This window comes from Equus caballus, chromosome 24 (genome assembly GCF_041296265.1).
Source record: "Equus caballus isolate H_3958 breed thoroughbred chromosome 24, TB-T2T, whole genome shotgun sequence".
Classification (NCBI taxonomy): domain Eukaryota; kingdom Metazoa; phylum Chordata; class Mammalia; order Perissodactyla; family Equidae; genus Equus; species Equus caballus.
The window spans coordinates 36249179-36262104 of NC_091707.1; the positions used below are offsets into that span (position 1 = coordinate 36249179).

The 12926-nt window shown below is 48.4% G+C and overlaps 1 protein-coding gene across 29 annotated transcripts in view; it reads left to right on the forward strand.

Moving 5' to 3' along the window:
• Positions 1 to 12926, forward strand: part of NRXN3 (neurexin 3) — a 1504430-nt gene that overhangs the window by 57639 nt on the left and 1433865 nt on the right. For 27 of the 29 annotated variants that reach the window (XR_011432271.1, XR_011432272.1, XR_011432275.1 and 24 more), the window contains exon 2: positions 5758 to 7160. Coding sequence is in view for 23 of the 29 variants with exons in the window: in XM_070250266.1 (XP_070106367.1) it covers positions 6452 to 7160 (709 nt within the window). In the remaining 6 variants the exon portion in view is untranslated. Of the gene's footprint in view, positions 1 to 5757; positions 7166 to 12926 lie in introns of all 29 variants that reach the window. The other 2 variants (XM_070250283.1, XM_070250285.1) reach the window with 1 other exon arrangement.

Below are 12926 nucleotides of genomic sequence, written 5' to 3' on the forward strand. Positions count from 1 at the left end.
ACAACTTTCCAAAAGCAATTGTACCTCTATACATTTTAAAATTAAATAAAGTTCAGAACTACCCTAGGAGATAGATATTATCATTCCCGTTTTTGGATGAACAAACAAAGGCTCAAAGAGCTGCCCAAGGTTAAATAGCTGGAGTAATGAGTCTGGGTTTAAATCCATCTCCGCCTGATGCTCAAGCCCCTGCTTTTTCTCACTCCCCTGAGCTGCTTTCATATCTTGGAGAGGATTCGACCCTCCCTTCGCTCACTGCCCACTGCCTGCAGTAGTGAGGCTGTAGTATTAAGGTAGAAGGAACTGTGTATGTGACGTTGCCCAAATCAGAGTGTCGGGAGGGGCAGAGGTTAGTTCTGGGAGTGAATCTCTGAAGCTGTCATGCTAGAACGAGCCTCCATCCCCCTCCAAAGCACCTGGAGATAGAAGCACGCCCAAGGACATGGGCAAGTGGGGCATAACCATTGGTGATGGGGGTGAGACATCTGACATGTGTCTCAGGTCACAGGGAGTCCTGCCAGGTACAGATGGCCATATGAGATGGAAACTTCTGTTGATGTGTCAATGACAGTGTTTCTGAAGGTCCAGTATTAGGAATATAGCAGTCAGGACTCTTGGTCAGAGCCCAACTCAAACTTCCTTAAGTCAAAAAAAAAAAGTTTTGGTTCATGTAATGAAATTCCCAGGACTCATTGGGCTTCAGGCCTGGCTCTATCTAGGGGCTAAAACATCACTAGAAATCTGACTCCATCTATTTCTTAGCTCTTCTTTCTTCTTTGATGTTTTCATTCTTAGACAAGATCATCCTGAACAGTAACAATGGTATCTATCATCAACTCTGGACTTCATTCTAGTAGTTTTACAACATGATAAGAAGAGAGGGTCCTTCTCCCAATAATTCCAGCAAAAGTCCCAGGGTTAACTGTAATTTGACTCAGCTTGGGTGGTAAGCCCATCCCGAAACTAATCATGGTGGCAGGTGATTAGAATGTCCTAACTGGCTAAACTGGGTCACAGGATCTGGGACTGGGATGAACCCTACCTGAACGACCTGGACTGAGATTGCTGGTGAAAATCATTTTACCTTCAAAGTGGAATGAGGGGTACGAGGAAAGGGGGGCAAGTAAAATCAACAGAGAAGCATTATAGGGACTGTCCAGTCCTATTAAGGAGCATAAGAGGAAAGCTAATGAGAAGTTTTAGAGGAAAAACTGACAAGCCCGGTCTGGGGACTGTGGGATGTCAATGAGGGCTGAGTATGAGGACAGTGACCATTATGCCTTCCTACACCCATGCTGGTTCTAGACACAGGCCTGATTTTCCCCTGAGTCTGTCTCGAGGGAGCAGAGGAACTACAGGGAGGAGGTGGAAGGGCAAATGGTAGCCGGGTCTTCCGAGCCATGCCTGTGGCAAATAGGCAGCATGTCCGAGTTGTGTGAGGGTCCCCCTGCCTGCTAAGGAGCTGGAGTGTGAGACATCTGCAAAGATGTAAATTAGCTGGCAGTTGGATAATGCCACTTACTTTCCCTCTCCCGCTAGGTTCCCACACAACAGGTAAGCATTTTGAGCTTCTGCACCAGCCTGGGCCCTCTGTGCCTGCTCTGGGGCAAACCACCTGCAGCCGTGGCTGCTGGGGCCTCCTATGGCTCAAGAGAGGGTGGCAGTTGGAGAGGGCTCCCTGGCTTCCACTTTTCCATTTCTTGAACCTGGCACAGTCCCGCCAGAGGGCCAAAGAAGGCTAAAGAATAAGTGCCTGGGGCAGTTGGCTCGAGGCCTCTGATATTTAATGTAAGGTCACCTTTAGCTTTTGGCCATTGTGTTAATTTCCCAGAGGCCACACAAATGTCCACAATCCAAGAAATAAATGGAAGGCCTTGAGGAGAGAATGTGGGCAGACCGTAGAGTGTCAAGTCTAGATAAACCCAATTCTGATGTTACTAGTCCTAAAATGAGATTCTGCCTGGTGCCCACGGGAAAGAAAGTTTGGTTTTCCTCCGTCAGTCTTTTGGATCCCCCACGATGCAGGCAGGAGAACGTTATCTCCAGTACTGGTCTGGGCTGAAGAGGAAGGGCTGTGAATTTGATGGGAGAGGCTCAGCAGGCAGGATAAAGTGGCCACCGCAAAGAAGGCTGGGTCAATTCTCATGATCCTCCTCACAGGGGAGTGTTCCCAGGCAGCATAGTTCCTAATTTGTGGGTTTCCCCAGATCACTAGGCATGTGCTGCTTAGCCCTTTAGGGTCATCTGAAGTTGGCATCCAGAGAACTTGGGGGCTCAGGATTTCTCTCGTTGTGTAAAGCAGGGTGGTCCGGAGGCTACTGCATGGAACAGAAGTCAAGTGATCCACAGGGATGCTCTTCACCTTCTGTTTTGACTGTTCATTCTTCTGTACATGTTTCCTGAGTTCCCACTCCATGCCAAGGCCCTGTGACAGGCACCATGGTGAAGCTGTGCCTGCCCCCAGGGAGCTTCCCTTCGAGCTTCCCGAGCCTGGGCTCTTCACCGCTGTGCTTTGTTGTTTCTAAAGTACACTTGTCCTCACTACTTTGTGATGCCCTCGAGGCGAGAACGGTGTCTTATCTGCTTTGATCCAGCAGTGGCTGGAATGAATAGGAGCTGAATAAACAGGTTGAATTGCGCAGGTCATTTAATTTATACCGACAAATACAGTAATGTGCCATGTAACGACATTTTGGTCAATGACAGACCTCACATACGATGGTGGTCCCATAAGATTAGTACCATATAGCCCAGGTGTGTAGTAGATATACCATCTAGGTTTGTGTAAGTACACTCTATGATGTTTGCACAACAACAAAATTGCATAATGACGCATTTCTCAGAACAGATCCCTATTGTTAAGCGACACATGACTGTAAGTGACTTTCAGAGGCCCAGAGGTGAGCTGATAGTCTAGACCAGTCTGAAAGTTTCTGGGACCTTCCATTTACAACCAGTCAGAAATCAGTCTCTCCCATGTCCCTACGCATCCGTGATACTGGGTCCTCCGTCTGAATGTCCTTCCTCCCACTGAGGGCCCTACTGGCTTTAGTCATCTGAGCCTGGACCTTGCCTGTCAGCCAGTGGACTCCTTGGTTTAAACTGGCAGGACAGGGATGGAGAGGGGCATTCCCCCATGGAAACAGTGCAGCCAGGGTAGTGTTAGTGAGAAAACACTTTCCCAAGCCTCTTGGCTCACACCCGATGGGCTCCATTACGTACCATGTGAGGTTGATATTCTCGGCTCCTCAAATGATGCCAGGCATGGGATACCCATTTGGAGGGGCCTGTTCTTTCTGCTCACACCTGCCTTGCTCCCCCTTTTCTAGATCCTCCCTCATCTAAATGCCTGGGGGGAGGGGACAGGGGAGCGGCTATCCTCTGAGCCCATTCTCCAAAAGTGCCTCCTTTTCAACAATGTGATTTAAGGAAATATGTAGACATGGCAGTTGTTGAGACCAGAAGAAGCCCTCTTTTCAGGACAAGGGTTTCCCCTCTTCCTTGGGATGTTGCCTTTGGCCTTGGTTGGTGCACCTCACCTCCTACAATGACCACATTCTTAGAGATTGGGTCATGTCTCACCATCTAGGCTCCTGATATCCATCTCCGGCTTCATGTCTTCCACTCACTCCACTCCAACAGCACTGTCCTGCTTGCTGCTCTTCAAACATACCAGCCTGCTCAAGTCTCAAGGCCTTTGCACTATTACTTCTGGAACATTCACAGCCCGCCCTAGTGGTCTAGTGGTTGACTTGGCACTCTCACTGCCATGGCCTGGGTCCATTTCCCAGTCAGTTATCATACTGTGGTGGCTGCATGTTGCTGTGATGCTGAAAGCTCTGCCACCGGTATTTCAAATACCTGCAGGGTCACCCATAGTGGACAGGTTTCAGTGGCGCTTCCAGACTAAGACAGATTAGGAAGAAGGACCTGGCCACCCACTTTCAAAAAAGTTGGCCTTGTAAACCCTGTGAATAGCAGTGGAGCGTTGTCTGATAGAGCGCTGGAAGGGGAGAGGATGGTGCAAAAAGACAGGGCAGGGTTCTGCTCTGCTGTCCACAGGGTCGCTAGGAGTAGAAATTGAGTCGATGGCACCAACAACAACAAAATTCCCTCACCCTCTTTCAAGGCTTTCTTTAAATCTCACCTTCCCCAAAAACTCTGATTTGTGGTGTTTGCCTGCTTCTGTGGTGTAAATACTCCTAGCATAGTTGGTTTTATGCCACCAAAGTGACATCAACCAGCTCAAACATTTCTGAAATTTTAACAGTTGGTTCTTGCAAGCCCTTAGGAGTTGGCACCTCCACACTACTGTGTCCATGTTCTAGTGAAGCATCCCTCGCACCCCTTGCCCTGGAGGTGCCCTTGCTACACTTTGGGAAACACTGCATGGACAAAACCTTTTACAGAACAAATGCTTTCCTTATGATGGATGGGGGTTGTTTGTTCAGTGGGAATAGGTGTTTGTTCCTAGTTAAGGAACAACATTTTCCTCTTCAAAGCAGGGGTAATAACTACCTTTGCTAATGCAGTCATCATAAAAATAGTGGATGGTAATGGTCTGACAGAGACCATGGTGAGTTATCAAATATGTCAGTTAATAAGCAGCAAATTGCACAGCTCTTGGAAATTGTACTCATTGCTCTTATGTGAATAGAGAAGACTCCACTTGGCGAGGTGGGCCAGCGTCTGCCTTCAGAAACCAGATCACCCACTTGACTGGGTGCTGGTGCATTTCCAACCAGTATAAAATACACATAATGTGCTCTCGGTCTATGACATTCCTTAACCATTCATTTGTTGTCCATTCTTCAGTTTTCATAATTTTTTAAAAAGTATTTGTTTTTATATACTGCCCCCACTCCACAGACATACACACACTCACACATACACAGACACACATCAACGACCCCTCTTCCCATCCCTTCCTGTCTGGAAATAAGAAAGGAAGGAACCTGGTATTTATTGATCGCCTACTATGTACACAGCCTCATGCTAGGATCTTCCCATAGATGATCTCATTTAATCCTCTCTCCAAACTTAGAAAGAGGCTATTTTCCTCTGCTTTAGCAATGAGGATATAGAAGCTCATACAGGTTAAGAAGTTTGCTCAGTGTTCCACATACCAAAACTAGGATTCAAACTCAGCCTTGTTTTTTAAGCCTCAAAGCACATATTTTTTTCCTATAAGAGCTTTTTGCCAACATTTAGTAAGAGACAGGGGTTGTTTTGCTCATGACTCACTTTCTAATTTATTTTCACTGATTTTTATAAATATTTCTTTCACAAATTTAAAGGTGGGAGTCAGTCTTAGGCCACCTACACCCAAGCACGGAATTGTTAAATTGAAAAAGAAAAATCTATGTCATTTTCATGCCTTTTAATAGGTAAATAAGTACATATGTGTATTTGAATGCATAAGATGTTAGCACTTATCTTAAAAATAATTTTTGGCTGTGCAACCCTGTGATATGAATATTGTAAAAATGTGCTGATATGGCTTTGGGGTTTTATCCTATTTTTGCATATGGAAAAACTGAGTGCATCATTAGGAGCTGAGCTCAGGGTCCCGCAGTGGCTCTGGAAGGACCCGGAAGGGGTCTCTCCTGCTTGAAGCATCAAGAGCTGTGGGAATCGCTAGAATAGCCTGGCTCGCAGTCAGCGCTCCATCAATATTTGTGAAATAGGATGCAATATTTTCCTGACACGTGGCTAATCTTCCTCTCCTTCTCTCCTTTCTCCCCCTCTTCTTCCTAGGTCTTTTCTCTGGAGTCCAGGGAGGCAGGTTATGGGCAGGACTGCCTCCGGCCGGCACCATGAAGCCTGAGTCTGCTTCCGCTCTGCCCGGGGCCCTGCTCCGCTTGAGCACTCAGCTTCCAGCTGCCGCACTCCCCGCGGTCCCCTGCTGCTAGGAGGTAGACCTTGAGGACTGGTCCTTGGCCTGTTTTTACCTTCCCCTGGCTCACCTCACCGCTCGCTGCTCCTCCATCACGGCACCCCCGAGCCCAGCCCTCTCCCCAGCCTCCCTGGCTGGGGCATTTGGGGGTCCCTTGGGAGGAGTGCATTGCTGAAGGCTCCCACCGCCGCGCACTTTCTCCTCCTCGAATCAAGGCCTCCGGATCCGCATGGATAGCTGAGATCTTTTCTTGGAGAAAGACTCTTTGCTCCTCACTCCAGCCCTTTACTTTTCCCACCTGATCTTTCTCCTTTTCTGCTGTCCTTTCTTCTCCCTCTTCCTCTTTATTAAATTCTTCCTCGCGTGCCCGTCTGGGGCTGTCTCCTTCACTTTCCTCCTTCCTCGCCCTATCGATATTTGTGCGTGTGCCTCCTTCCTCCTGTGTGCTCTTTGTGTCCCCACCCATCTCCTCTTCCTTCCGCTACAAAGGGGCATCGTCCCCTTACGGCTGCTCCCTGCCTATCTGCTCCTCTGGGCTCCGTCCCGGCAGCCACGATGAGCTTCACTGTGCACTCGGTTTTCTTCACCCTGAAGTTGAGCGTCCTACTGGGGTCACTGCTGGGGCTCTGCTTGGGCCTCGAGTTCATGGGCCTCCCCAACCAGTGGGCCCGCTACCTGCGCTGGGATGCCAGCACGCGGAGCGACCTCAGCTTTCAGTTCAAGACCAATGTTTCCACGGGGCTGCTCCTCTACCTGGACGATGGCGGTGTCTGTGACTTCCTCTGCCTCTCCCTGGTGGATGGCCGCGTGCAGCTCCGCTTCAGCATGGACTGCGCCGAGACTGCCGTGCTGTCCAACAAACAGGTGAACGACAGCAGCTGGCACTTCCTCATGGTGAGCCGCGACCGCCTGCGCACGGTGCTGGTGCTTGATGGCGAGGGCCAGTCTGGGGAGCTGCAGCCCCAGCGGCCCTACATGGATGTGGTCAGTGACTTGTTCCTCGGCGGAGTCCCCGCGGACATACGACCTTCTGCCCTGACTCTCGATGGAGTACAGGCCATGCCCAGCTTCAGGGGATTAATCCTAGATCTCAAGTATGGCAACTCAGAGCCTCGGCTTCTGGGGAGCCAGGGCGTCCGGTTGGATGCTGAGGGACCCTGCGGCGAGGGTCCCTGTGAAAATGGTGGGATCTGCTTTCTCCTGGATGGCCACCCCACCTGTGACTGTTCTACCACTGGCTATGGTGGCAAGCTCTGCTCCGAAGGTAAGGTCCTCTTCCCTATCCCTTGCTAGAGACCCACCTACTGGGTTGGGTGATGGCCAAGACCCCTGAAAGAAACCAGCTCTATCACTGAAGTGCCTCTTTAGCTGCATGTTAGATAATTGAGTCCCTTTCCCTGAGGAGGTGTTGGGAATCCTTTGCTTGCTCTCAATGGAAAATCCATCAGATCTCAGCAGGAAGAGAATCCTGGCTACTCAACCATGAGCTTCTTCCTCAAATGTTTGGCTATACTCAAAGGGCTAGATGGAGTAGACTGCAGAATCTGTGCTCCCGCTCAGTGCCTTCCACCATAGCACAGCTTAGCAAGATCAGCACAGGGCAAGAAATCACATAGAAATGGGCAAAGTGGCTATCTCTGTCCCTTCTAATCCTTTGAGAATTGGACCCTTGGGGATGGATGGGAAACTCTCCATCACTTCCTCCTTATGATCCTCAGCATAAGGAATGCCTGTACAAAGAAGAATGAGGGTGGATGGATTGTAGGTCCACACGTGACCCCTCTGTAAACCCAACCCTGCTGCTGTGCCCCTCCTCCCACAATCCTACAATCTTCTGGGAGGCGTCCAGAGGGTGGACAAGGCATCTGGGAATAGGCCTTTTCACATCTTTGTTCTAGCACTAGGATTTTTCACATGAAGTTCATCTTTCCTGCCCTCTCCTCTCCAAGTACTGAGAATGGCACCGGAAGGCACAGAGACTGACAGGAGCCTTGTCCAGCCAAGTCCTGGAGGAAGCTGACAACACTCAGCATAGCCTTGGGGAACTTCCCAAGTTCAATTCCAACTTTCCAGGGAGAGAGAAGGAGGGGCCCCCAGGGCTCAGGCTACCCTCCCCTTATTCACCAAATTCTGACTGTTTGAGATTAGATCTGAGAGAAGGGGCCCAGACTATACTTGGAAAAATACTTAAAATCCAGAATCCTGAACTCCTGGGCTTACTAAAGGCCTAGATTTCAGTAGGAGGAACCATTGAAGTAACCAAGTATGTGACAACTGGCCTTAGGAGCATGTGTGCTGGGAGGTTTTTGAGGTAAGCCCTGGATTCTTCTGGAGATGGTTGTGCTGCTATCACATGTTGGTCTGTTCATGGAGGTGATGGGTTGGTACAGGGCACAACAGTGCTTCTCAGCCTTGGCTGCACATTGGGATCCCCTGGGAGAGTTAAAAAACCCTCAGACCACAGCCCAGACCAAGTCAATCCGAATCTCTGGGGCTGGGATCCAAGTGTCCGCATATTTTTAAAGCTCCCCAGGTGATTCCATTGTGTAGCCAAGATCGAGAACCAACAGGCCAAGGGAGGTCAGGTAGGTGGGGCCAGGTAAGTGTCTTAGCATTGACTCCCAGGCTCTCTTCCTTCAGGTGAGGCACCACTGCCTTGAGATTTGTAATTCAAAATAGCATCTGCAGGTGTTCCTCAAATTTCCCAGAAGAGCCCAACCCCTAAAGCAGGTTGTAGTTGACATAACCTTTAGCTACTAGGAGATGTTTAAAAACAATTTTTTTTTTTTTTAAATCAGAACAAAGTTTATTTCACAGGTTATCCACGGTGGAGACTAGGACACTTTGGGGGTCTTGTTGGAGGCCTCCTTGCAGGTCATGCATGGGCTACTGGGTGGGGCGTGGTATCTCCCTTCCTGTGGGTGGGCTGCAGGAGAGGAAGATGCCAGACATGCATGTTGTCCTTTTCTGGTTTCTGTTTTTCCCCACTGAACCCATTGGAAAAAGGGATGGGGAAGAGGAGCCGAGGCAACCCCAACCAACACAGCCACTTTGGGAATGTGGTTTGAAATGCTACTCACAAGCAGGTGCCTTCTGGAGCTGACTGCTGTTCCAATGCTACATGGCTTTAGAGAAAGTTCTTCCTGAAGACGCTGACATGATCACGTGTTTTCTCATTTGCCCAAAGGATCTGTTCTGTTCTCAGAACTTGCATTGAAAGCTGGCATTCTTCCGTTCTAGGGACCAGGGTGTTTGCAAGTGTGTTGTTAACTTGCTGATTATCCCTGATTGCATTTTTTGTGTTTAAAAAGAACTCATTTCCTCTGGGCAGGTCCGGATCAGCACTTTTCTGCAGGAAAAATCTCTATACTCTGTATGTATACAATTTGTCTTGTCTCTCCTTTTTTTTGGTTTTGTTTTGTGTGTGTGTTTTAGGCCTCCAGCAGAATTTCTTCCGAGTAGATTATATATGGTCAATTTTTTTTAATAGTTAAATGCAATATGTATATTTTAATGATGTTCTTTCTACAGGGTTCAGATGATCTTGTGGCGATGGATTGATACCACTATCTGTAGAAGGCAAACACACAGCATAGCTCATTTATTCTCCTGTTGCATAAATAGAGTAGATAAGCTCTGTAGTAACAGTGACACCTGGTTGGATGGGAATAGAGGAGTGCAAAGGTTGAGGTGAGGCCGGATGTTGGGGGAGGTCTCAGAATTTACTGTTGATAACTTGGAGCCTGTTGATCCTGGTAATTGTCATCATGTCTAATCAATCACAAAAATGCATCACAGGCTTTTAGAAAATATATGTTCTCTCCACACATAGTTAATTTTTAGAGAGTAAGCAGGAAAGACTCACCTGTAAAATAATAGGGGGGAAATAACCAAAGCAGCTGCTAAGTGTCAAGCAGATCTGCATAAAACAAGATAAATAGCTTAAACTAATGCCTACCCATTTTCCTAAAGATAATGTGGCGAAGCGGGTAGTGAGGAGGCATCCATTCGCTCCTCCCTCCCCAACTTTAAATTGCACATGTCACAGAACTGAAATCAGGGGACTTATTGCCAGCAGTTGGTCCTGTGTACCAGGCATCTGATTGTCCCAATTTGCAGGATGGGCTGTGCCATTTGATTGTGTGAGGGCTTGCACATGGCATGGAAGATCCGTTTTGTACTTCATGCTTCAGCAGTTCAAGAGCAGGAAGAGCTGGGGAGGCTCCAGCAGCTTCAGATGGATGTGTTTGGGGCCTGTTGGAGGCGCTCTCTATGGTCCATTAGCTTCTAACATGCCGTGGCATGGATGTTTGCTTGGCCTGTCTGGCTTCCCACGCTTTGATGGCTCCAAAATGTTTCCATGCTGCACCCCAGGAAGAATGCACAGATGGGCCCCTCTCTTTAATGGGCTTGGGGCTATTTTGATACCCCATTGGGTATCCTCTCTAGGTAAGACCCAGAAGATACCAGAGATCGTTGCTAGGGAAGAACTGGGCCTAGGGGTAAGAGTTATGGATGCAGCATCTTCTCTTTCCTGTGGTGAAAGGCTATTAGCTCTGGCTGTAGACTCAACTCCACACAGCTTACATGGGAAAACTGCATCCCAAGACTTCCAACCCAATTAATGGTCACATTGAACATTCTGGCACACAACAGAGGGGGAAGAGGTCCAAGATTTTTACTTGTAGGTGTTATGTTTATAAATAAAATGTTTTGGTGCTCAGCTTCAGACTTGTTCATGTTGACATTTAATCTTTTCAGTCAGTCTTGGAGGACAGAAGTACAGATAATTCAAAATGATTTTAAAATTATGCACATGTGGTTTGGAATGTAGTTGAGCTACGGCAAAGCATATTCACCTGGCCTTCTGTTAAGCCCAGTGTGTCCTGTTGTAGGCAGCCTTAAGCTCCCTGGGCAGTGAGGACGTATCCTGAGCTCCCACTAGAGAGCAGTCCCCTCACGGGTCATTGAGAGTTTGTCATTACTTTGAAATGAGTTTAAACTTGATTGTTTATTTTTAAACCATTCTTAGTTATGAATGTGCATGTATTGAATTTCTTAACAATCTCCTGGTGATATGGAAGAATTGATTGTCTCTCAAGGTGTACAAACTTCAGTACCAGTCTCCCTGAAGAGTTCATTTAGCGTGAAGTCAGCCTGTTCTGGGTGGGGTGGGGCCAGGGAAAGATGGAGGAGGCTTCATAGTTTGATCTCTACTCCCAGATCTCATTACATGAGATCTCCTACCTTTGTCACATATCATTTGTGTCCACGTTTTTAGGTTAATTCAGTGAAGAGGCATGAGGTCTTATTCAGTTGGCAAAAAAAGAAAAAAAAAGGTCGGTCTGTTGTCTGCTATCTTTTCCTGCTGACTTAGGCAGGTGCCCAGACTGGAAGCTGCTTGTCTTGTCTCAGGTGTTAGGATTCTACAGTGAAGTACAGTGGTGGGTGTTGGTGACAGAGGCCAGAGCTTTATTACAAGCACACTGTTGTGTGCTGCCCACTAGCCTCCCATTCCCCATCCCTCCTGCTGTCTGAAACTGACATGCTACTCGGGTTGATTTGATTGATGGTTCAACACCACTGTGTGGCCTTAGGATGCCTTCCGGAAAGTGAATTTCAATCACTTTTCTTTTTATTGAGAATTTTGTGACTCTTCTCCCATTTCTCAGAGCCAGACTAGGATGGAAGTAGGATGGAAACCAGCTAGAACTAGGATGGAATGGTACTCCAGGAGGAAGTGCTTACCCCTGTGCCTTTACCAAGGGCCGAAGACAGTGGATGCTGTAATTACCAGCGATTACCCCAACTGGATCCTCCTGTTTTGGGCACTTGTGTGAAAACACAATCGTCTCCCCTCCATTTCCCCAGTGCACATCCTGCTGGAATTGTAACTGTGGCTTTGTCCTTATCTGTGTCAACCCCTGAATGGGGGTGGGGGACTGTAAGGGAGTGATGAGTAATCTGAGAGTAAAGGTTAACTCCCTTCAGAATCCCTCTTCCTGCTATGGAGACCCTAGCACAGAAGCAAGGCCTTAAAATGTGCACAAAGGAGGACCACTGCTTCTGAGACTTGATTCCCCACTAGGGTACCACCAGCCCGGCTCTCCACCAGCCCAGCCAGCCAGCCAGCAGGGGCTGCCGCTAAACGGAGCCTGAATAGGCGTCTGATTGCTCCTTTTTCCTCCTCTCCTCCTGATTACCAAGTGAGATTTCCTGGGTATGCTGTATGCTAAACGGCAGAGCAGCAGCAGCCACTTGCTCCAATTATCCCTCTTTTAACTGCGAGGGAAGAGCAATCTCCCCCCCCACCCCCAGCATCCCTGCCTCCTTTAAAGAAATAAGACCCTTCTTCCTTGTTCCCCCTTCAGAGCAGTGAGAGCAGCCTTCTGCCTTTGCAGAGCCTGCACATCAGCTGCAGGCTGCAAAGGGGGTGGGCCTTGAGTTATGCTTTGGTCCAAATTCAGCAAGGTTGAGGGTCACGCAGGCATTTTGCCAGGAGGCTTGAGTGGCACATGAACTTGCATTTGCATTTGGTAATGAGACACCACAGGCCCAGCACTGGGGGCTAATTATCTTCAAATCCCTTATCTCCCTTCGCAGGCTGTCCCAGAAAGATGGTTTCCAGTTCCTGGGGCAGCTGCCCATCAGCTGGGTCCTCTCCCTCCTTCACAGGACAGAGGAGTGGAGTGTGGGCTGTGCTTGGGGGATGGGACTAATGTGCCCTCCCTGATGACTCCCGTTACCCTGCAGTCACTGGCCCCGCAGCTTGAGTCCAGAGCAGGAGGCCCCCAAGGTAGAACTGGAGTGAGAGAGGCTTTGGAATGGGGTTCTGAAGGTCAGGTTCCCTTCCTTGGGCAAAACTAACAATGATGTTATTATTACTATCATTGAGCACCACCATGTGCCTGATGTCCTAGGTGCTTTATATGCGTTGTCTCATCTAATCCTCACAACACTCCTATGTGGATGATGTCATTAACTAGCCCATTTTACAGATGAGGAAACTGAGTGGCGAGATATTTGGAAC